The sequence below is a fragment of the Acomys minous genome (genome assembly GCF_964271855.1).
Source record: "Acomys minous genome assembly, chromosome: 7".
NCBI lineage: Eukaryota > Metazoa > Chordata > Mammalia > Rodentia > Muridae > Acomys > Acomys minous.
In genome coordinates, this window is record NC_140488.1 from 1,088,916 (window position 1) to 1,113,172 (window position 24,257).

General features: G+C 48.4%; 3 protein-coding genes across 11 annotated transcripts; 1 reads left to right on the forward strand and 2 right to left on the reverse strand.

Moving 5' to 3' along the window:
- Positions 1-1,801: 1,801 nt before the first annotated feature.
- On the reverse strand, positions 1,802-9,979 carry TAFAZZIN (tafazzin, phospholipid-lysophospholipid transacylase). 8 transcript variants are annotated; one of them, XM_084790840.1, is made up of 11 exons: positions 9,836-9,979; positions 7,753-8,028; positions 7,531-7,659; positions 7,231-7,276; positions 7,032-7,117; positions 3,985-4,065; positions 3,865-3,906; positions 3,400-3,465; positions 3,201-3,253; positions 2,780-2,857; positions 1,802-2,663 (listed from the first exon to the last, which is right to left on the reverse strand). In XM_084790840.1, exons 2-11 carry the CDS (start codon positions 7,931-7,933, stop codon positions 2,562-2,564), a joined length of 864 nt encoding a protein of 287 aa, XP_084646966.1. In that variant the 5' UTR covers positions 7,934-8,028; positions 9,836-9,979; the 3' UTR covers positions 1,802-2,561. The 8 variants fall into 8 exon arrangements, with proteins under 8 accessions (XP_084646966.1, XP_084646965.1, XP_084646969.1 ...); XM_084790839.1 differs by having other exon boundaries at positions 7,753-8,164; positions 9,836-9,966; XM_084790843.1 differs by having other exon boundaries at positions 3,400-3,462; positions 7,825-8,167; positions 9,836-9,962.
- An 85-nt stretch (positions 9,980-10,064) lies between these two features.
- Positions 10,065-18,650, forward strand: DNASE1L1 (deoxyribonuclease 1 like 1). 2 transcript variants are annotated; one of them, XM_084790836.1, is made up of 8 exons: positions 10,065-10,217; positions 14,865-15,158; positions 16,020-16,108; positions 16,189-16,275; positions 17,313-17,413; positions 17,541-17,653; positions 17,734-17,982; positions 18,090-18,650. In XM_084790836.1, the coding sequence occupies exons 2-8, from the start codon at positions 15,006-15,008 to the stop codon at positions 18,210-18,212; spliced, it is 915 nt and encodes a 304-aa protein (XP_084646962.1). In that variant the 5' UTR covers positions 10,065-10,217; positions 14,865-15,005; the 3' UTR covers positions 18,213-18,650. The 2 variants fall into 2 exon arrangements, with proteins under 2 accessions (XP_084646962.1, XP_084646963.1); XM_084790837.1 differs by having other exon boundaries at positions 16,189-16,257.
- A 154-nt stretch (positions 18,651-18,804) lies between these two features.
- Positions 18,805-21,519, reverse strand: RPL10 (ribosomal protein L10). Its single transcript, XM_084790846.1, has 6 exons — positions 21,375-21,519; positions 20,661-20,719; positions 20,470-20,577; positions 20,238-20,376; positions 19,190-19,352; positions 18,805-19,028 (listed from the first exon to the last, which is right to left on the reverse strand). The coding sequence occupies exons 1-6, from the start codon at positions 21,395-21,397 to the stop codon at positions 18,876-18,878; spliced, it is 645 nt and encodes a 214-aa protein (XP_084646972.1). The 5' UTR covers positions 21,398-21,519; the 3' UTR covers positions 18,805-18,875.
- Between the last annotated feature and the right edge of the window lie 2,738 nt (positions 21,520-24,257).

A 24,257-nucleotide genomic window follows, 5' to 3' on the forward strand; every position in this document is an offset into this window, starting at 1 on the left:
TTTTCCTCAGGTTTATGCTAGTCAGGTTATAAAGGAGGTACACTGGTTTGATAAATTCATAATAAAATTAAGAAAATTGAGCCTACAGTAAGACCACTGAAAACTAGTCTATATTTGAAGGATGTGTGCTCAGTGGTAGCCTGCTTGCCTAGCATATAGGAGGCAGTATAAGTTATATTTTTTAAAAGATTTATCTTATTTATGTTATGTTTATGTGGCCCATGGAGACCAGAGAGGTTGTTGGATGCCCTGGAGCTGGAGTTATATGTGGTTGAGTCTTTTGACGTTGATGCTAGGAATAGAACCTCAGGTCCTCTGCAAAAGCAACAAGCACAGTTTGTTTCTTTTCCGAGATGGGGCTTAGAACTCAAGAGATCTGCCAGCCTCTGCCTCCTGAGTGCTGGGAATAAAGTTGTATGCTACTACACCCAGTGCAACAAGCACTTTTTTTAAAGGTTAGATCAGAGAACATTCATCAGGTCTTTTTCTCCTTCCACGATGTGAGTTCTGGGGATCTAACTCAGGTTGACAGGCTTGGTAGTGTGTATCTTTACTTGCTCAGACATCTTGTTGGCCCTACTTTTTCTTTTTGACAAAATGGCTCATATAGCCCAAGCTGGCCTTGAACTCACTATGTAGCCAAAAATGACCTTGAATTTCACAACTATTGAGATTATAGGCTTACACCACCATACCACCAGTGAGGGGTGTGTGTTTTGAACAAATAGAATTGTTATCATAGTATATAAATTTAAAATACCTAAAGAAATGCGGCATGGTGGCTCACGCCTGTAATCCAGCACCCTAGGAGGCAGACGAAGGCAGATCTCTTTGAGTTTGAGGCCAACCTGGTCTACAAATAAGTCCAGGACAGCCAAGGCTACACAGAGAAACCCTGTCTCAAAAAGCCAAAACAAACAAAAACAAAACAAAACAGAAAAGGAAATGTAGCTGGTATTTCTCAAATGGATACAAAATAGATAAACAAAAAGGGATGTTACTCTTGGACCTAAATTGTATGGTTGGCTTGTACAAAGTGATGTTTTCCTCCCAGCTTTTACTCTCCATGCTCAGGAGGCAGGGGCAAGTAGATCTCTTGTGATCCAGCCTGGTCTAAAGAGCTAGTTCCAGGCCAGTCAGGGCTGAAAAGAAACCCTGTCTCAAAAAACAAAGAAAAAGTTCACATTTTAATCGTGTTCTTTCCTTCCTTCTTTTTTTGCCAAGTCAGGGTCTTACGGTGTAGCCCTGGCTGGCGTGGACCTCACTATGTAGACCAAGCTGGCCTCAAATACAGAGAAACCCACCGCAAATGCTGAGATTAAAGGAGTGTACCACTATGTACACCTAATTTTCCTCAGACAGGGTCTGACTATATAGCTTTAGCTGGCCTGGAACTTACTAGACCAGGCTGGTCTTGAACTCATAGCAATCTGCCTGCCTTTACCTCCCATGCTTGGTTTTAACTTTTTTCCTTTGCAGTCTCTCACTTAGTATCGCAGGCTAACCTTGAAGACAAGACAATGTTCCTCCTTCAGCCTCCTACGTGCTGAGATCACAAGTGTTTGACTTCACTGGAGGTTTTGAAGCTAGTTTATTATCTTGTTTTGTCCCCTTTATGAATCCTACATTGTCATTTGGCTTACAGGTGCTAAGGAAAGACCTGAGTGGCCAGTGCACAGAGAGACCCCACTGTCTATCTACTGGAATGATTTCACTGTATGCAGCCAGGCTCAAGGGCCCCGTTTCCTTGTCCAGCAAGGTACTTCCCACGTGCGTTCCTACACAGAACAGAGAGGCATGGTGGCACAACAAACATGTTTTATTACTCTAAAAACAGTAAAACCCAAATCCCAGGATAGAGGGGATGGATGTCAAGGCAAAAAAGGTTAGACAAGTGGGTAGGCCCCGACAACAGAGTTTCATGGTCAAGACTTGAGGGCTCTTTTTAGTTCAGCTTAGCTGTGCTTGAATCCTGGCCAATACCTCTTCTTGCCTACAGGCCACCCAAGGACAAAACTTGTGGTGGGAGAAGCTCAGGTAGAAGAATGAGCTGGCTGGCAGCCATCCCTGAGGAGGTTATGAGCAGCTCCTGGGCAAAGGTAGGCAAGTGGTAGCCCGTCCGGGGGCCATTTGGGTCTTCTTTCTGCACCTATGGCCGGGACATGTACTCTCCTACCTAGCTAGTTGCTCAGCTGCCTGCTTTGCTCCTTCCCAATGCTAGCCCCTGAGAGAGGTAGAAGGAGGCCCCTAAGTGTTCCTCCCTTCTCAGCCAACTGTGAGGGACAGGCGGCCAAGGCTCTTCATTTAGCCCACAAGACCCAGAGGAGTCGGATGCTTGAGGATAAGAAAGGGTATCTAGCAGGGATTATGAGCCAATCAATGCATCTCAGTTAAAAGCATCAGTCTATCTCCCAGCCTCAGTTTTGTTCAGGGAAGAATCTCAACGGCAATACAGAGCCAAGCAGATCTGCGCAGGGTTTTGCATCACCACTTCCCAAACCCGGCAGGGCCCTGTGCTCCCTTGGCTAAGGACTGCACGGCACGGCCTGGGCAGTCAAAGCCTATCTTCCAGGCTGGAAGTGGTTGTGGAGCTGTTCTGCCTGCATCTTCAACCGCTGGAATTCCTCTTGAATGAAGTCTGTGAGGGCTTTCCGCATCTCCACCTGAGAGCAAGGATGGTACTGGCCTGCTTTCCTCAAGGACCATGGCTGAGGTGCCCTGGGGGTCTGAGGGGCTGGGAAGGCCAAGGATAGCTAGGGGACCCTGGGAGGAAACTCACAGCCGACTTGTTCTCCGCCCGGAGCCGCTCAAGCACAGGGAGCGCACTGAAGGGCTTCCCAATCAGCACGGTGATTTTCTGTAAGGATAACATGAACCTATCATTCCAGCCCATATGATGTGTGGAGCCAGAGCCATGCATTGTCCTTGATGGGCTTGGTGGTACTCAAGGGCCAGCCCAGTCCTGGGACCCATCCTATCAATGATCTGTCCTGCCCAACCTTGTATCCCACCCCCCACCCCATGCCTGATTTTCAACTCTTATTCTAAAGGCCTTGCTTCCAGAAAAATCCACTTAGCCCCTCCACTACATGATCATGCTCAGCAATGCCTCAATCAATCCTTTATAGTATGGGCTAAGAGGCACAGGGCAGAGAGCAGGCAAGTAGATAGACAGACAAGAGTCAGCAGTGCCTACCCACCTGTCCAAAGCGAGGGAAGTAGGGTGGGCTGTTAGGGAGGACATCATTCATTCCTGTACCAGAGTGGATAGAAAGCCAGCCATTGGGGAAAGCAGATACCAGAGAAAGCCCCAGGCACTTCTCTCAGCCACCGAACAACCCAATCCCCCTTAACAACATCTAAGGAAGGTCCCCTCTCTGCCCCCAACCCCTGACTCACCAACGTGCCACAGTGGCAGGATAATGGGGTTGAGATGACACTCAGCAATCAGCCTTCCAATTCCTACTTAGGAGAGAAGCAGAAGTATTGGCACAAGCTGGTCCAAGCTTCCCTGCCAATCTCTAGCCATTGTCAATTCTACCATCTCCCAATTAAATACTGATCCTTGCCGGGCGTGGTGGCGCACGCCTCTAATCCCAGCCCTTGGGAGGCAGAGGCAGGCGGATCGCGGTGAGTTCGAGGCCAGCCTGGTCTACAAAGTGAGTCCAGGACAGCCAAGGCTACACAGAGAAACCCTGTCTCGAAAAAACAAAATAAATAAATAAATACTAGTCCTTGACTTACCACCTGTCCCCTTCTCACTGCTCCTGACATACCCATCAGAGAGAGGAATGAAGCCAGGGACCCAAAGGGCAATCATTGGATGGGGAAGTTGGTTGTGTCAGCTTGGCCAGCAACACTTACCCCACTTGAAGCGCAGGAATTCAGAACTCATGTTTACTTTCCCTAATGAGAGAACACAGATAGAAGGCTTGGGCCTAGAACCATACATGCTGGAGGGCCCTGACCAAGCACCCAACTGACCTTCTGGAAAGATGTGTACCCAGTCCCCATGGTTAAGCTTCTCCAAAATGAAGTCCATCCCTTTCTGGTAGACACCGTCTCCTGCAGAGAAAGGTCTGTTCTCTTTAGTCCATTCTCTGGGGAAGACATCAATCTCTCCAAACCTTAGTAAAGAGATTCAGGGCCCACTCCTGGCTCATCCTCAGTAGGAGAGGGGCAACAGTTCACCCCCCACAGCACCATCCATAGACAACCCCAACTATTTCTAGAGCCTGTTCCACCCTGCTATCCTGGCCCTTCACATTGTTGGGTTGTTTTGTTTTTTGTTTTTGTTTTTTTTCAGACAGGGTCTGTTTGTGTTAACCTTGGCTGTCCTGGACTCACTTTATAGACCAGGCTGGCCTTGAACTCACAGTGATCCGCCTGCCTCTGCCTCCCGAGTGCTGGGATTAAAGGCGTGCGCCACCACGCTTGGCTCCACATTGTTGGTTTGACCATATCCAAGTCTCTGGTACCCTGGCCCTTCACACTGTTGGTTTGACCATTGTCCTTCTCACAAGAGGGGCACGGTGGTTCGTGCCTGTATCCCAGTACTTGGGAAGCTGAGACAACAGGACTGCTGTGAGTTTGAGGTCAGGATGGGCAACACAGTAAGATCTTGTATCAATACAAAACATCCTCTCAACCTCTTAGTGCCTATCTTATGCAAACAGCACTTTCTTTTTTTGAGACAGATATTACTATGGAACCTAAGCTGGCCTCAAACTTCTGGCAATTCTGCCTCAGCTTTCCTGGTGCTGGATAACAAGCGTGCATCAGGACATCTAGCTAGATAGTATCTCTTACTGAAATGATAGCCATGGCAACTCCACTTCTCTCTGCTCCTAAGGCCTGCCCTGCTGGAACCTACTCCCCTAACACACACACACACACACACACACACACACACACACACACACACACACACACACACATTTACTGACTGAAGATCAGCTCCAGAGCCTCTCTACTCTTTGGATGCCACTGTTTCAACCTTCCCTGAGGTTTCTGAGCCAAGGGAGAACACTTTAGTAAGCAAAAAACACAGAAGAGACTGAGAAACTTGGGAGAACTAATTGGAATTTCAAGGCCAGCCTGGGTTACATGAGACCATGTCTCAAAACAAACAAAAAGACTGGAAAAAAACTGAGAACTACAGTTAAGCTGCTGAGGCTAGTAAAACCTTGAAGACATTCTAAGATGATCACACTGGATTGAGGAAAGGCAACCCAAATCTGATCCAGTAGTCCAGCCATCAGACGCACTGCAGATGTAGAGGCCTGACACCTCTTGTGGGCTAGCAACCTGGAGTCACCTGGACATAGTAAGAATCTTGCAGTCTCCAGGTCTGCTGGCCCATGCGTGTAATCCCAGCACTCGAGAGGCAGAGGCAGAGGCAGAGGCAGGCAGGTCTCTGTGAGTTTGAGGCCAGCCTGGTCTACAAAGTGAGTCCAGGACAGCCAAGGCTACACAGAGAAACTGTCTCAGGAAAAAAAAGAATCTCACAGTCTCGGATAGAGAGTTCCTTGTCTGGGGTGGGGGATGAGAGGGAGAATCATTAAGGCTGGAGAGATGGCTCTTCCAGAGGTCCTGAGTTCAATTCCCAGCAACTATGTGGTGGCTCACAACCATCAATGCCCTCTAATGCCCTCTTCTGGCCTGTAGGTGTACATGCAGATAGAACACTTTTAGACCTAAATAAAATCATTTTTAAAAAAGATTTATTTATTTACTATGTATATAGTATTCTGACTATGTATATGTCTTCACACCAGAAGAGGGCATCAGATCACATTATAAATGGTTGTGAGCCACCATGTGGTTGCTGGGAATTGAACTCATGACCTCTGGAAGAGCAGCCAGTGCTCTTAACCTCTGAGCCACTTCTCCAGCCCCATAAAATCAGTTTTTTTAAAAAGAAAGAGCTGCATGTGGTGGCGCACACCTGTAATCCCAGTACTCAGGAGGCAGAGGCAGGTGGATCACTTTGAGTTCAAGGCCAGCCTGGTCTACAAAGTGAGTCTAGGACAGCCAGGGCTACACAGAGAGACCCTGTCTCAAAAAAACAAAACAAGAAAGAAAGAACCAAAAGGCACACAGAACCAGTTGCCTTTCCACCATTCTCTGTAAGCCTGTTGTTTGGAAAATATGATTAGGGGTTCAGAAGTCTCAGCACAACCTCGACAGGGCTAGAAGTTGGGATGATTTCAGGGAGCAAAAAGAGCCACAGGTTCCCTACTTGGGATGGCAGTATACAGCAGGGGTGATCAGCACAGGTGTTTGCTCCTCTAGCAAAACCCACTAGTCTAATATACCCTCTGAACTTGAACTTGGCAAGTGAAAAGGACAGTATGCTTTTCAAACAGCAGATCACACTGCTCAGCTTTTGCAAATTCTATTTCTACCTGTGTAAAATCACTTCAATGCTTAAAGGTCAACTACAAATCTTAGGCTTAGAGAAAAATTATTTGTTTAATTTAATACAGAAACAAAGTACCACACACTCTGTTTCAGTCTCATGTAATTAGATCATTGCCATCTTTGAAAATAATGTTTTGGCCAGCATGACACACACCTTTAATCCCAGCACTCGGGAGGCACAGGCAGGCAGATCTCTGTGAGTTGGAAGCCAGCCTGGTCTACAAAGTGAGTCCAGGACAGCCAAGGCTACACAGAGAGACCTTGTCTTGAAAAAACAAAAAATAAAAAAGGTAAAAAGCTTCCTTGAGTTCTAACAGCAGAGTTCTGGAAAATAAAAAAAAAAAGTAAAAAGCTTCCTTGAGTTCTAACAGCAGAGTTCTGGAGAAAAAAAAAAGTAAAAAGCTTCCTTGAGTTCTAACAGTCTAACAGCAGAGTTCTGGACAATCCTTAGGCAGCTGCAGAGAGTCTAAGAGGTCATCCTTTTCGCTACCTTCTGCCACCTATACTACTATGCCATGGCCCCCTGTATCCTTCTAAGACAGAGACACTGGCCACCAACTCCCTTGCCTCCCAGAGAGGCCTGGATATGCCTCCCGAGGGCAGCTCACCTCGACACACAGGCACACACTTGCCCAAGCTGAAGAAGCGGGAGTGCAGCTCCTTGGTGAAGCAGATGTCTGCCGCTGCTGGGGTCCTAGAGCAGCAACAGAGCCAGTCACCCTCCCTTCAAGACTTCTTACTGCTTGTCCCCAGCTCTCCCCAGCCAGCACAACGCCCGCCATTGCTACCATACAGATTCGTCCTCACCAACGCATCAACTTCAGGTTCCAGATGTGCCGGAGTTTCAGGATCCCTAGGAAAAAGCAAAGTACTTGATGTGCCATGGCTACTTCCACACTCCTACATTTCTGATATCCTGTCCAAATCACATTCCTTGAAGGAATCCTAGGGGAGACACACACACACAAAACTCCCAGCAGCTGGGCAGTATACTCCACAAACAATGCCAAGTTTTTACCAAAAGCCTGGTGAGAAGTGACTCTATTCTGTCTTTGGCGGGTGCCTGCTCTGTTTTGTTTCCCTGCACCCGGTATACTAGCACAGTACCCCAGAGATGAGGGTCATCCATGCAGGACTGGTGGTTGGAGACCGTGATGAGGGGGGTGGCAGGGCCTCGCTTCTCAATGAGCTCGTACAGCACTTCCTTGTTGTGTACGGTGAGGTGGTTCATGTACTCTGGGTAGAGAAATCAGCCTCAGGCTCTAGCTCACCGCCACCTGCCCAAGGCTTCCTCCCGCGCCACAACAGCACCCCGCCACACCCCCGTACCCAAACCAAACTGTAACCCTGGCCGGGCCGGGGGCCTGTGAACAGACTCTGCCTTGGCCTTTGGCCACTCACTGGTCCAGAAGCAGCTGTAGGTGCCGACCAGCCCCATGACGACGCTGCTGGCTAGCGTCCAGGTGAGCCGCGGCCCCGTGGGGAAGGGCCACTTCACGTGTAGGGGCATCTCCTCTGGCTCCGGGCCCGCCCCCGAAGCCCGGAGCGCCTCCTGCCCCAGGCCAGCTGGTGTCCTCCTCTGCTCAGTCTCCCTGGCACTGCTCTCTGTACAGAGAAGAGCCGCCGCTAGGGCCAGGAGCCGACGTTGTTGCCTTGGAGAGCCACACTTACTAGAAGGCTCGCCTCAGCGGCCTTGGAGTCCGCGAATCCGCCGGAAAGCAAGCCGAGGACAGCGCCTTGCCTGCTGTCGCAAAACACGCTTAGGTCGCTTGACGGCCGCCGGAGACAGCCTCGCCCCACCCACTTCCCATCAAGGTTTTGGCTCTAGACTGCTAAACCCAGTGTCTTTGGTTCCTTAATTGTAGTATCTGTAGATGACGTTAACTACACAGCGTCATTGCCTGGAGCCACGCAAGTCCTAGGCTGGAGGAACCCCTCTCCTTATTGCCTTTCCCTCTCCTTCCGCCTCTGAGGCCAGAAAAGGGCATGAGTGCGCGTGTCTACCATTTTGTGCTTTGCTACTTTTGAAGCAAGGTCTCTTACTGAGCATGGGGCCTAAGTTGGTTGGCAGAAAGTCTCAGAAATGCTCTTTTATCTACCCCCTCCATTTAAAGCAGTATAGACACATAGCCCACACTGGCCTCAAACTCACTATGTGGCCTAGACTGGACTTGAAATCACAACAATCCTCCAGCCCCTGTTTCCGAAATTCTGGCATTATGTGTGCATCACAAAAAGCTTGCTTGCTTTCTTGCTTTCTTTCTTTTCTTTTTCTTCTCTTGTTTCTTTCTTTCTTTTTTTTTTTTTTTTTTTTTTTTTGTTTTTCGAGGCAGGGTTTCTCTGTGTAGCTTGGCTGTCCTGGACTCACTCTGTAGACCAGGCTGGCCTTGAACTCACAGCGATCCACCTGCCTCTGCCTCCCGAGTGCTGGGACTAAAGGCGTGCGCCACCACGCCGGCTCTTTTTTCTTTTTTTAGACAGGGGGCTTTACTGTGATCCCTGGCTAGCCTGGAACTTACTATGTAGACCAGGCCGGCCCCAAACTCAGTGATACATACCCACCTCTGACTTTCCAAGTGCTGAAATTAAAGGCAAATGCCATCACATCATGGCACATTTTTTAAAACTCAAATTTATTGATTATACTGTATTATTTGCCCCAGTGAGCTGGGGGTGGGGGTGGGGGTGGCTCTCTCCAGGATAGAGCACTTGCCTAGCATTCATGTAGTACCAAAACTAAAAAACAAATTTCTGCCATGGGACCTCTCTCTCTCTCTCTCTCTCTCTCTCTCTCTCTCTCTCTCTCTCTCTCTCTTTTTTGTTTTCGGTTTTTCGATACAGGGTTTCTCTGTGTAGCCCTGACTGTCCTAAACTGTCTTTGTAGACCACCAGGCTGGCCTCAAACTCACAAAGATCCGTCTGCCTCTGCCTCCTGAGTGCTGGGATTAAAGGCGTGTGCCACCACGCCTGGCCCCCCTCCTCCTCTTCTTTTCTTTATTTTTTGTTTCTTTTTTTTTCCAAGACACAGTTTCTCTGTGTAGCCTTGGCTGTCCTGGACTTACTTTGTAGACCAGGCTGGCCTCGAACTCAGAGATCCCCCTGCCTCTGCCTCCCGAGTGCTGGGATTAAAGACATGCGCCACCATACCCGGCTATGGGACATTTTTCTAAACTGCCACTCCATAGTCATCCAGTGGGGACCTGAACGGACTCAGTCGGCAGTCACGCTGCCTATCTTGTGCAGAAGGCCCCTTGCTTTGGGTTTTTGAGCGGTAACACAGCAGACCTAATTTAGGAGTGCACAACTGCATTGAGTTTCAAGGTCTGAGAACTTAGAGAGAAGACGGACTCTGCTCCGCTCCCTGATGCGGGGAAGGGTTAGGGCCAGAGAAGAAGCAAGTAAATCTCCTCACCTTAGTCCTTAGGTCCAGGTAATTGCCCCAATGATGGGCTGCTGCTCCTCAGCGAGGGTGGCACAAGTCACACTCAGGTCCACAAGTTGCATTCCATTTGCAGAGGAAGCGCCCAACAAGGGCGAGGTGGGCGGGCAAGGGGCCAGTTCCCAAGCACCGCCTTCTGGGCGGAGGGGCGGAGCCCAGCTCTGCTGTTTGGGACCCAAGAGTTGCCTGTGGGACCGGCCCCTTTGGGTGGGTCTGGAAGCAGGCTTCCTCTTCCCTTCCACCCCCACCTTACCACACACACATCCTTATTCTCCCCTGGCCGGCGCTGCGCTTCTGGGGACTTTTTCATTCGGTTCAAGGCCGAGGCTGGCGTGGGGCCGAGTTCTTTGCCAAGGTATGAGAACCCTGCCGGCTAGGGAAAGGGAGGGGGTTGCCTCAGAGGGGGAAAGACCTTCGAGTCAGAAGTAAGACTGGCTTGGAAGACTGCGATGGGCGTTGAGCTGAGGCCTGGAACAGTCATTCTTTCTGGTTCTTCTTTTCCAGAGCCCTAGTGGTCTCAGTCTCCAAAGGTAGCTTGGCCAGTGTGAGCTGCACCAGTGCTCACGTGTGTCCCAGAACAGGCACCAGTGCAAGGAGACCAAAATAAGTATGAGTGACAGAGCAGGTGGCCAGGGAGAAATAAATACCAAGGCCAGCCAGGAACATACTGTGACAGAAACACTGAGATGGGCAGAAAAAGACAGGCAGAAAGAAACTAACAGCGGGGGAAAGGGACAGAGTGACTGATAAGCAAGCAGACAGAAGCAGAGGCCCTCATGCTTCAGAATGTGACAAGGACAGGGAGGACAGTAAAGAGCTGAGCTCAAAAGATATGATAAAGGACAGCTAAGATAACACAGAGAAACCCTGTGTCAAAAAAAAAAAAAAAGGCAGAGTGAACCTAAGACAAAGGGGCTCACAGAGGGGGAGCTAGGAACACCCAGGAAAGTTGAGGCCAGCCTAGGACTACAGAGTGAGTTCCAGGCCAGCCTTGGTTATAAACTGGGACTTATGTATGAAATAAGCAAAGGGGGAAAAGCACATAACATGTCACATGTAGAAAGAGAGAGATGGGCTCAGCAGATAAAGACATTTGCTGCCAAACATGGCCTGACTTTCATCCCTGGAACCCACATGGTGGAAGGAAAAATCAGACTCCCCATAGATCCATGCACACGTGTACATACACAAACACACACAAATAAATGTGAAAAAAAGAAAAAGATTAAGAAGAAAGAAGCCGGGCCTGGTGGCACACACCTTTAATCCCAGCACTCGGGAGGCAGAGGCAGGCAGATTGCCATGAGTTCAAGGCCAGCCTGGCCTACAAAGTAAGTCCAGGACAGCCAAAGCTACACAGAGAAAAACCCTGTCTCGAAAAAAAGAATAACGGTTTGACTTCATTCCCACTGGAAAAGTTGGTGTACCTTAAAAATAGAACTATCATATGAATTAGTTGTTCTGCTTTAGGAAATTGAGGTGCTTGCATTTTTCAAAATGGCTGAGCTACAGTATGATTCAATTGGTACAGTACTTGCCTAATTATGAGGTTTACATAGTATAGCCGACATAGGAGGCCCTGGGTTCCATCCCCAGCTCTGCATAAGCCAAGATTCGTGGTATATACCTGTAATTCCGCTTTGGGTGAGGTAGAGAGGCAGGATCGGAAGTTCAAGGTCAGTTTGCCACAAAAAAACAAGCAAACAGCTGGGTGTGGTGGCACACGCCTGTAATCCCAGCACTCGGGAGGCAGAGGCAGGCGGATCACTGTGAGTTCGAGGCCAGCCTGGTCTACAAAGTGAGTCTAGGACAGCCAGGACTACACAGAGAGACCCTGTCTTAAAAAAAAAAAAAAAGAAGGAAGAAGGGCTAGAGAAATTCTCAGAGTGCCCCCGCCCTTGCAGAGAGCAGAGGCATGGTTCCCAGCGCCTGCATCGGGCGGCTCACAAGTGACTCTCAATTCAGCTCCTGGAGCTCCAACTCTTCCTCTTTCTCTGGCCTCCTTAGACAGCCCCATGTACATAGACCTCCACATACATACACATAATTACAAACAGAACCGAAGGAACATTTAGGACTTTTTTTTTAAAGGAAAACTATTTTGACATATTATACAACAAGAATAAACTGTGAGGACATGATACTCAATAGGACAGTCACAGAAGGACAAATGCACAGACAGGCCAGGAGAAGGGAACCTAATTGTTTTATTTATTTACATTGGTATGTATATGACCTGATTCTATATCGTAGTCAAAGAAACCCTGCAACCCTCTGTTGAAGAGCCGTTGTTTTGATGCTTTCTGAGCCTTCTAACATGATGATGCTATTTTCTTATATGACGGTCATTCCAATGCTACCCTGCTGCCCACTAGTTGCCATCTCCACATATTCATAGGTGACAAGACTCATAAGGGTCAAAGCCCTGCAGTGTTCCTTGTACATGTCCGCCTGCACTTAGCTTTAATGAAAATTCCTTTTCCATAAATTTCTTTAATTCCAGAGGGTGGGCTTTGTTCATGATGACTCTTTTTTTTTGTTGTTCGTTTGTTTTGTTTTGTTTTTTGTTTTCAAGACAGGGTTTCTCTGTGTAGCCCTGGCTGTCGGGAAATTCATTCTGTGGGCCACACCGGCCTCGAACCCACAGCGATCCGCCTGCCTCTGCTTCCTAAGTGCTAGGATTACAGGTGTGCGCCACCATGCCCGGCTGTGGTTGAGTTTTTAAGTAAGGTATCACTTTAAGTAGGGTTTCAAGATCACCTCAAACTTGTGATCTTCTTGCCCTCACCTCCCTGGCAATGGAATTACGGGTCACCACGCCTTGTTGGCTCTGTTTATTAACAATTAAACTTTATTATACAACCCAACTAGCATATACAAGAAGGAAAAAAAGGTTAAAGGGACAGAAGAGTAAACCTCCTGGAATCCGTCGGCAGGACGGGTTCTTAGGTGTCTCTGTCCCACGAGCTGGTCCGGTCCCTTCCTCTCTCTCCGCGCTCTCCTCGCCTTCTCTCAACCTCTTGTTTTTCTCCTCACCACCTTCCCAGTCACATGCAAAGGGCGGTCTCCTCCCTTGAGGGTCAATTAGGACATCAATAGCCACGGTGGGGTTCCCAGGTAGGCTTCCTGAATTCCAAGCCCAGGAAGGCTCCATACAGTCTCTCACAAGGTATTCATGGTGTGCCCCAAGGGTAAAGCCCGCCAAGATTGCTTCCACCTGTGACAAAGCTTAATCTTTCCCACAACGCCTAGCCTGGCTTTTGGTTTTTGAAAGACAGCATCTCAGGCCTGGGGAGTAGCTCAGTAGTAAAGTGCTTCTTTCTCTACCATACCTAGAAAGATAAAGACTGAGTTTAAGCCTCATCTGAAAAGGAGAGATGGAGGGAGGGAGGGAGCAAGACTGAATTTCCAGATTTGATTCAAGGTCGTCCTGAGCTACATACACAGATTCGAGGCCAGACTGGGATATACCAGTCCTGTCTCAAAATGGGAGCAAGGAAGTAAAACACAGAAAAGAATGAGTCATCCAGGAATAATGGTGTACTCATGTAATCCTACCACTCCAGAGGCTAAGGCAGGAGGATTGCTCCAAGTTTGGGACCATCCTGTGCTACAAAGCCAGATTGTGTTTCAAGAAAACAGGCAGAGGGCCTGGGGGCAGTCAGTAAAGCATTCACATAAAAACCAGGCCAAAACAAACAAACAAAAAACCCAGGCAGACATGGTGAAATGCTCTTACCATGTCAGCACTGAGGAGGCAGAGACAGGTAGATCCCTAGGGCTCAGCAGCTAGCCAAATAATCTATCCTAATTTGGTGAGTTCCAGTCCAGTGGGAGTTTGACTCAAAAAGCAGGGTGGACAGCTCCTGAGATTGACCTCTAACCTCCAAATGTGTATACACATACGTGAATATGCACTCACATGCACCCATGTACTCACTCACACTCATGCACAATGCATATACACATACATACATTTAAAAAATAGGATGAAGGCCAGGCTGTGGTGGCGCACGCCTTTAATCCCAGCACTCAGGAGGCAGAGGCAGGTGGAGCGCTGTGAGTTCAAGGCCAGCCTGGTCTACAGAGTGAGTCCAGGCCAGCCAAGGCTACACAGAGAGACCCTGTCTCGAAAAACCAAAAAATAAAAAATAAAAAATAAATAGGATGAAAGACAAAACACATAGATAGAATTTGTTGCTGAGGCTGACCCTGTGTGAACTCCTAGCCTCAGTCTTGGCAAAGAAGTTGTACTTACTGAGTACACAGTTTCAACTGGGGAAGATGAAAAAGCTCTGCAAATCTAGGCTGGTAGCAGTTGTGCTTCTGGCTACTGAGTTCTTTTTTTTTTTTAAGATTTATTTATTTATTATGTATACAGTGCTCTACCTGCTTATACACCTGCACAGAAGAGGGTGACAGATCTCCTTACAGATGGTTGTGAGCCACCATGTGGTTGCTGGGAATTGAACTCAAGACCTCTGGAAGAGCAGTCAGTGCTCTTAACCGCTGAGCCATCTCTCCAGCCCCGGCTACTGAGTTCTTAAGAGGCTGAGATGGGGGGCGGGGTTCGGGGGTTGGGGTGGGTGGGGGCGGAAAGCCGGACATGGTGGCGCTCGCCTTTAATCCCAGCACTCGGGAGGCAGAGGCAGGCGGATCGTTGTGAATTCGAGGCCAGCCTGGTCTACAAAGTGAGTCCAGGACACCCAAGGCTACACAAAGAAACCCTGTCTCAAAAAATCCAAAAAAAAAAAAAAAAGAGGCTGAGATGGTTTTATTTTTATTTATTTATTTATTTATTTATTTATTATTTTTTTTGGTCTTTTGAGACAGGGTTTCTCTGTGTATCCTTGGCTGTCCTGGACTCGCTTTGTAGACCAGGCTGGCCTCGAACTCACAGTGATCCGCCTGCCTCTGCCTCCCAAGTGCTGGGATTACAGGCGTGCGCCACCACGCCCGGCTCCTGAGATGGTTTTATGTCACACCGCATGTATCTTATTAGGTGTGTGCGGAAGATGAAACACTTCCCATGAAGAGATGCGGGAACTGCTGAGGGCCCGCAGCAAGGAGAGCAGCACGTAACTAAGATCAGCGGAGGCGCCGATGCACGCTGGACGGCCTGGGCTCCTCTGGAGAGCTCCTAATGGTACACATGGCCATGCGTGACCTTTTTGTGGCTCTCCTGCTCATCCTTCTCGCTGGTGGGGCTGAAGGTTTTCGTATTTGTGCCTTCAATGCCCAAAGACTGACACTGACCAAGGTGACCAAGATGTCAGTGATGGATATCTTAGTTCAGGTAAGTTCATTGGTGCATAAATCTCTGTCCCTAAGAACCTTAATCAAAAGCCCTCAGCCCTGCCTGACCAGGGACATGTAGTAAAAAGGAGGGCACATCGGGAAATGTGAGTGTACAGATATGAAAAGTGTCTTTCAACTATCATTTAATTACGAACCAACTCCTCTAAAAATGGGCAAGGTGTTGCAGATACATAGGCAATTAATTTTTATTATTAAAAGCCTATAATTAATACAGTGGTTTTAGCTAACCCACTAGCATAATCAATAAAAGACACAGACACTGGATAGAGTTGAGTTAGAATAAGCCTTTTTTTTCCTAACCTAGGGCTGGGCAGATATTTCCACCTAAGCTATCTCCCAAGCCGCATCTCAGGCCATCTGCTTGAATCCTTTCTCTCTGGACCAGTTCTCTCCATGCAGAATGTCAGGTTCCTCCTCCCGACCCATGTGCTCTTTACTCTCCCATGGTGACGCTGCTCCTTCTCTCTCTCTCCTCCCGTGATCCTTCTGTCCCCAAGCTCTGGAGCCTCACTTCTACCCTTCCCAGGTGTAGGCCTTTTATTCAGCCAATCAGGGATAATTTCTTAGGCAAGGTTACAAAACGTCATTTTGGGGTATGTGGGTGTCTGCTTGTGAAAGACAGCAAGCAGACTTCGGGGAACAAAACAATTAACAATCAAATACCACACCCCAGACCTTGCTGCTACAGCAAGGTATAGTGGAGTGATGCTCTCTGTTTTCCGGGGTTCCTCCTAGTCCTACTGCTGTCGGAGGCCACTCTGGTGCCAGTCTTTCCATAATGCCAGCCTCTCCATGGTGACAGCTCTGAATTGAGCTGGTAATCCCTCATTCCCTGCAGATCCTGGCCCGATGTGATATCGCGGTGCTTCAGGAAGTGGTGGATTCTTCCCAGAATATTGCCCCACTTCTGCTCCGAGAACTTAAAAGGTAAAGAAGGGCCCTTTCAGTGCAATCTGGATTCCACTCAGAGCCTCAAGGGCCCTAACTCTGGGTTTGTTTCCTGGCAGATTTGACAATTCCCGGAGTTACAACTTCCTAAACAGCTCACTGCTGGGGCGCAGCACATACAAGGAAAAGTATGTGTATATCTACCGGTGAGCACAGTGCTGAGTCCGATCCTCATAAAGGCAATTCTAGCTGGGCCTAGTGCTCTGAAGACCCAGCTGCTCTATTCAGGAGGCTAAATTAGGTAGAAGAGCACTTGCTGCCCTTGCAGAGAACTAGGGTTGTATTCCCAGCACTCACACAACAGCACACATCCATCTTTAACTCCAGTTCCAGGGGATCTGACACTCTCTTCTGGCCTCTGCAGACCTGTGGTGACAGACACACATGCAGGCAAGACACTTATATACATAAAATAAAAATAAATCTCTAAGCTATGACGTGGTGGTGCACACCTTTAATCCCAGCGCTTGGGATGCAGAGGCGGGTGGATCGCTGTGAGTTCAAGGCCAGCCTGGTCTACAAAGCCAGTCCAGGACAGCCGAGACTGCACAGAGAAGCCCTGTCTCAAAACACCATTTTTCCTGGGTTTTGTTTTCTGATAAAGGATCTCACTCCGTAGCCCAGGCTAGCCAGGAACTTGGAGAGTCCATCCTGTCTCCGCCTCCCTGGAGGCTGAGATTAACTGCTTTACACTGCGAGCCTTGTGACCTCTGATTCATTTTGTGCCTATGAGTATTCTTGTTTTATTTGACTTTGTGGGGGAGGGGTGGTTACTAGTGCTTCTCACATTGCTGAGTTATGTCTGGGAGTGGCAGACTGATAAAATGAAAGTATTGGCTGGGTGTAGTGGCACACGCCCTTAATCCCAGCACTCAGGAGGCCGAGGCAGAGGCAGGTGGATCGCTGTGAATTCAAGACCAGCCAGGTCTACAAAGTGACTCTAGGACAGCCAAAGCTATACAGAGAAACCCTGTCCTGAAAAACCAAAAATGAAAAAAGAAAAACCAAAAAAAAAAAGAAAGTATTGATAAAATTTTAAAAAGAAAACCTATATATATGAGAAACCCTACGTTCTAGGAAAAAAAAAGGCAGAACAAGGAACCAGAAGTGTCCTTCCCTGAGCACTAGCTCTGTTTTCACATAAGACTTGGGATCCCTGCTTCCCACCCCTTGGTCCTCCCAGGTCTGACAAGACACAGGTCCTGAATTTCTACCAGTACAATGACAGAGATGACCTTTTCGCCCGAGAACCATTTGTGGCCCAGTTCACTCTCCCTAGCAAAAGTAAGAGGGGAAGGTGAGCCTGGTATTTGGAAATGGGAGGGGTGTAGTTGGCACTCCTGGGGGAGGGGGAAATGGATGTGTGGGAGAAAGGCTGGCTGCGGCAGCCTCAGCTTCCTGGGCCTTGCAGTCCTTCCAAGTGTGGTGCTGGTCCCACTCCACACCACTCCCAAGGATGTAGAGAAGGAGCTGAACGCCCTATATGATGTGTTTCTGGATGTCTCCAATCGCTGGCAGAATGAGGTAGGGGGTGAGAGCTTGCGAGGGAGGGGATGGTGGGACTGTCCTGTGGTTAAGAAGCAATTGGTTGTTTCATCTTTTAGGATGTGATCCTGCTTGGAGATTTCAATGCTGACTGTGCATCACTGACTAAGAAACGTCTCAACAGCCTGCTACTCCGGACTGAGGCAGGCTTTCAATGGGTGATTCCCGACGGGGAGGACACTACAGTGCGTGCCAGCACCAACTGTACTTATGATCGAATTGTGATGCATGGGCAGGGCTGTCAGAGACTGCTGAGAGCTGCAGCTCCCTTCGATTTCCCTAGGAGCTTTCATCTGACTGAAGAAGAGGTAAAGCTGGGCTGGCACAATGTCTGAGGGCGGAATTGTGGGAAGTGAGTTGACAGTTAAGCCCCTCAGCCCCAGGGACTAACACTTGCATCTTGCTCTCTCCCCAGGCTCTCAGCATCAGTGACCATTATCCTGTGGAGGTGGAACTGATCCTGGCAGCTCAGGCTAACCTACCCTTCAGTTTGACCACTCTGCTGCTGCTGTCACTCCTGCCATCTCAGCTGGGTTAGAGGCCATTAACTCGACCAGGACACTGGCATCTCTCAGAGCTACAACCTTTGTAAATAGACCTCTTGCCTATTTTAAGAAAATGGCCAGAAGCATATAACTCAACAAGTATTCTTACCTAATATAGCCAATGCCATGAGCTTGTGTCCTGTTGGGGTAGACAGAATGACAACGGAAGTTCCAGTATGGATAGGCTCTGGGACCTAGACTATACCTGAGCAAGTCCTGTAACTGACACACTCCAGGAACATGAATTTACTAAAAACCTTATACCACTAGCTTACAAGAGCACTGCCTGTTACTCCAAGCTTGCTAGATCCAATCCTGTTTCCTAAATAGTTGTCATGCCTTATCTAGCCCACCTATCTCCATCCACTATTTGATGCACTTGCCAGGGACAGACAGGTTTTAACGTATTTCAATAAAATCATGAATTTGAACCCTTTGTATGTATCCTTAGTTTATATTAAATTACCCCAATTAACCAAACCATAAAACCTTAGTTCTTAAGAATCAGGCATAAGCCTTCCAGCACTCGGGGAGTCAGAGGCAGGTGGTCTTTGTGAGACCTGGAAACAAGAAATCAGACACAAATACTGGCTGTGAGATTTATTACTGAACATGATTTGGTAGGGTACAGAAGATCATCACAGTGGAAGCCCTCCTCAGGAATGCAGGGCTCTCCACTTGTCCAGGGGACCACGATTGGGAATATATTTGACCCCACAGCCATCAGGAATGAGCCGCTTCTCAGCAACCATGTCTTCAAACTCATCTGCATTAAACTTGGTGAAGCCCCACTTCTTTGAGATGTGGATCTAGAGACAAATGGGGGGAAAAGTTCAGTAAGGAGATCAGGACAAGAAAACAAAAGAACTCTTCAAGGCCAGCCTGGTCTACAAAGAGTCCAGGACAGCCAAGACTTACACGGAGAGACCCTGTCTCAAAAAAGAAAACAGAAGAACTCCATACCACTTACCTTCTGGCGGCCAGGGAACTTGAACTTGGCTCTACGCAGAGCCTCAATCACATGCTCCTTATTCTGCAGCTTAGTGCGGATGGACATGATGACCTGGCCAATGTGAACCCTGGCCACTGTGCCCTGGGGTTTCCCAAAGGCACCACGCATACCTGTCTGGAGCCTAGAGAGAGTAAGCATTGAGATAAGAGACTTGAATAACTGCCAGAACATTGTCTCCAAGGTCCCTTGGAGCAACCCATACAGGCAACAGGCTGCATACACTACCAAGGAGGCTGCTGTTTGCAACCATTGCACACCAGGTCCCCATGGGGAAAGGGACTTGGTCGGCTTAATTAGCTGCAAAGAGGAAGGAAAAAAAAACAACAAACCTCCTGAAATGGGAGGCAGATCTGAGTTCAAGGCCAACATGGCATACACAACAAACACAATTACCTGGAAGGCCACTGTTAACCCTTCAACATCTACCTAACCATGCACTGTCAGATGATCCAAAGCACATTACTTGGGGCCCCAAGGTTAATAAGCGGCACTTAAGGCTTTTTTTTTGGCATATTTGTGGCATTCAGTTCTGTTGACCCGTTATGGTTTTACAATCCACAGGCCAGTCCTTGTTCTAGCTTTTTCACGAAGAGAACGTAACCCAGCAGTCTGAATGCTGTCTCCACATCCTTTTAAAAAGTATTATTATTTACATTATTTATGAATGTTTTGTCTACATTATGCTTGTGTACCAGTGTGCCTGGTGCTATCAGAAGCCACCATTGGATCTCAGAATTGGAATTAGAGGTAGGTGCAGTGGCATACACCTTCAACCCTAGCACTTGGGAGGCAGAGGATAGCCTGATCTCCAGAGTCCAGGACAGCCAAAATAACATAAACCCTGTCTCAAACAACAAAAGAATTTGAATTAGAGATGGTTATGAGTGACTATGTAGGTGCTAGTAATTGGTTTCTCTACAAGCATAGCCAGTGCTCTTAACTAGAGCCATCTCTCCAGCTCACCTGACTTTACTAGTAAAACACCAAACCCAAACTGCCAGCCTACCTGTCAGCCCCAGCACAGGACAACATCTTGTTGATTCGGATGACATGGAAAGGGTGGAGTCTCACTCGAATATGAAAGCCATCCTTGCCACAACTCTTCACCATGTATTTGTTGGCGCAGATACGGGCAGCTTCCAGCGCTGAGTGGGGGAAAAAACAGCATCAAACAAAAGGGCGTAGAGGCAGTGGGATAAATTACAATTCCCAACCATGCAAAGCCTGAAGGAGCTGACCTTCAGAAGAAAGTTGTTCATATTCATCTGACACCATGTGGCCACAAAGTGGGAATTCATCAACTTTTGCCTTTTTTCGTCCCAAGTCAAAGATGCGGATTTTAGCATCTGAAAAATATGTGGTATCCTGGTGTAAATAAGGTAGAACGAAGACAAAATTGATCCTGTTTGAAAAGTTTGTCACTACTTACCAGGGACACCCCGGCAGAAACGAGACTTTGGATACGGCTTGTTCTTACAATACCGGTAACTGCAGAAGAGAAATTCGGGGTGAGGGTGGTAACTGAACATAGCAAGCATTAGTGACAGAGACCACCAACTCTCAAATCAGTCTCCGTTAAGGAAAACAGATCCTAAGGCAACTTATTAAACAGGATGAATATAAGACTCAAAAAACAAAAACCAAGCACAATTATCACCCCCTAGCCAGGAGGGTAAAACATGACATTTTTCATCAAGACTTCAGAACATGTGACCTAAGGCCCGCCTCTGCCACATTAAGGAAATATGGCGCCCTCTGCAGGACACGCGACAGGTGGCGCCTACTACTGCCTGGTCAGCCCTTGGTGTCCGGTTGGAACCACAAAGCACAAGGCCGCGAAATAGCAAAGATGGACACAGAAGTCATTAAGAACGCATGGGACTCTTTGTGACAAGGTTCACTTGTGAGACAAGAGGTTTAGAGGCACACACTTGATTCTAGCCTTACAGAAGGGCTTTAAGTAATCCTGAGTCAACCCACCCACAACCTCGACAAAACAAAGTATTAAAGTAAGCATGGGGTGAGTTTATAGTGCAGGGCCGCTGAGTGACGGATAGTCCGTCCCCCAGAAAACGTCTTTTAAGAGAAATGTAATTATTCTTCCCTTTTTACAATAGGAAAACTGCATGGGTTCAGCACTCACCACCGGGCAGGGCGGCGGCCCATAATGACAACTGGATCGTCGGTTGCTATAATGAAAGAGTCAAAATTAGCATACAGACACGGAGTAAGTATAAAAATCCCAAAGAAGACTGATGAAACCACTACAAGAAGGCATCGATATGAACACACTCACCGCGCCGGAGGAAAAGAGACGCTCCCACGCCTGCGTCGGCCTTATATAGGCGGCCGATCTTCCAACGTAGGGACCATAGAGTTCCAGCCAGGGGATGGTGTCGACGCTCTATCAGACGCCAGGATCATAGATGTAGCGGCGCTCTGCGCATGTGTGCCAGGCCGGACTGGCCCGAGACATGCGCAGAGTGCATCTGTGACTGGATACAGAAATCCGGTGCCGCGTGCTGGCGAATGGGGTTTCGACACATAGACAAGAGAAACTAGCTTCCGCTTGGCCATATTGGGCGGGGAGCCGTTGACGGACTTTGCTGTAACGAATGGCCGGCAATATTCTAAGACTTGAGGAGTTTTTCTCTGTGAAACTGGACGGTCACGCAGGTGTCGGCTAGCTTATGGGCCTCCAGAGAACTGGTTCAGGGCTTCCTCCATACTACGGGAAATGGCGCGAAAGCGCCATGCTAGGGACTCGAGTTCCTTTGTCATCAGGGAGGTTGGAGCAGAAGACCCACCCACAAACCGGCTACTCACATCGAAGAGCCTACAAAGAGCACCATGATAGGCCCTTGATAGCTCTCAGGAAGCCGACTAAAAGCTTCCGTAGGCGACCGCGGTCCTCCTGCTAGTTGGACCCGCCCAACTCTAACCCGGGGAAAGATGTTACTTTCTTAGGGAGATGACAACACCACTACCTCCAGCTGGCCAAAGAGGCCGGTCACCATGCCTTTGGCCACGCCCCACTAGGGCATCTGAGTCCCTTAGCGCCAGGTTCCAAAAGAAGAAACAAGGTATAGCACACCCCTTCTTTTCACTATGAACAGTTCAAAATGTACGTCTGGGTGTGTCTAGAAGATTGGCAACTAAGGGGGACGCGAGAAGGAGACTACTGCTCTGACCCATGAGCACGTGTCTGGGCATCAGTCACTGCAACGCTGAGTCCGTAGCTCTAGTGTCACCTCAGGGAAACATGATCGGGACGGTTCTGTCTAGAAGGATAGGGCCTGGGAGCCTACCTCCCTACAGTTCCCCCGATGCAGCTCCCTCGGTACACAGGACAAGCTTGTTTGTTCCAACATGCTTAGGAGTCCCGGGCCAGAGCTCCTAGCTTGCTTCTGCCAAACTGCTTTCCTGTGACAGGCATCCAGTCCCTGTGTGCTTCTGTACGGTGGTTTATCTCCACACACTGAAGACAGTTGTGTGTCCTGCCCAGCCTGGCCTGATTGGTATTTGTGCAGTTGTGAGGTGGCGGGTTATTTAGCTAGACAGGAACAAAGGAAAATCTAGGGTTCTTTTGTTTTACTTTATTTAAAAAAAAAATTTTTTTTTTGAGACAGGGTTTCTCTGTGTAGCCCTGGCTGTCCTAGACTCACTTTGTAGACCAGGCTGGCCATGAACTCACAGAGATCCGCCTGCCTCTGCCTCCCGAGTGCTGGGATTAAAGGCGTGCGCCACCACGCCCAGCTGTTTTATTTTTTATTTTTGGTGGGTTTGTTTTTTTTTTTTTTTTTTTTTTTTGGTTTTTTCGAGACAGGGTTTCTCTGTGTAGCCTTGGCCATCCTGGACTCACTTTGTAGACCAGGCTGACCTCGAACTCACAGCGATCCGCCTGCCTCTGCCTCCCCAGTGCTAGGATTAAAGGCGTGGGCCACCACACCCGGCTTTATTTTTGGTTTTTCAAGACAGTTTCTCTGTATTAACCATGGCTGTCCTGTGCATGCTTTGTAAAGCAGGCTGGCCTTGAACTCACAGCAAACTGCCTGTCTCTGCCTCCCCAGTGCTGGGATTAAAGGTGTGCACCACCATGCCCAGCCTTTCGAGAAAGGGTTTCTCTGTTTAACAGCCCTGATTATCCTGGAACTCTCTTTGTAGACCAGGCTGGCCTCAAACTCATATCTGCCTGCCTCTGCCTCCCGAGTACTGGTATTAAACGTGGCGCATGCCTTTAATCCCAGCACTCGGGAGGCAGAGGAAGGCGGATCTCTGCGAGTTCGAGGCCAGTCTGGTCTACAGAGTGAGTCCAGGACAGCCAAGGCCACACAGAGAAACCCTGTCTCAAAAAACCAAAAAAGAAGAAAGAAAGAGAAAGAAAGACATGCTCTACCACGTCCAGCTGTTTTTTTAAATTTTATTAATTTACTCAGATTACAACTCAATTGTTAATCTATCACTTGTATCCTCCCGTTCCTCCCTACCTCCCACTTTCACCCTATTCCCCTCCCCTAGTTCTATGACCGAGGGGGACCTCCTCCCCCACTATATGGTCATAGGCTATCAAGTCTCATGTTGGTAGCCTGCTTATTCTTTTTTTTTTTTTTTTCCGAAACAGGGTTTCTCTGTGTAGCCTTGCCTGTCCTGGACTCACTTTGTAGTCCAGGCTGGCCTTGAACTCACAGCGATCCGCCTGCCTCTGCCTCCCGAGTGCTGGGATTAAAGGCGTGCGCCACCACGCCCGACCATGCTTATTCTTTGAGTGCCATCAGGCCTCCACACCAAGGGGAGGTGGTCAAATATGGAGCACCAGGGTTCATGTCAGAGTCAGTACCCACTCTCCACATAACTGGATCAACCCATCACAATGTTCTTCTTATAGATTTCTAGGATCCTCTAGATCCTTCTATTTCCCCATTCTCCTATATTTCTCTTAAAGGAAAATCTAGGGTTCTTTTGTTTTACTTTTTTTTTCAGACAGGGTTTCTCTGTGTAGCCTTGGCTGTCCTAGACTCGCTCTGTA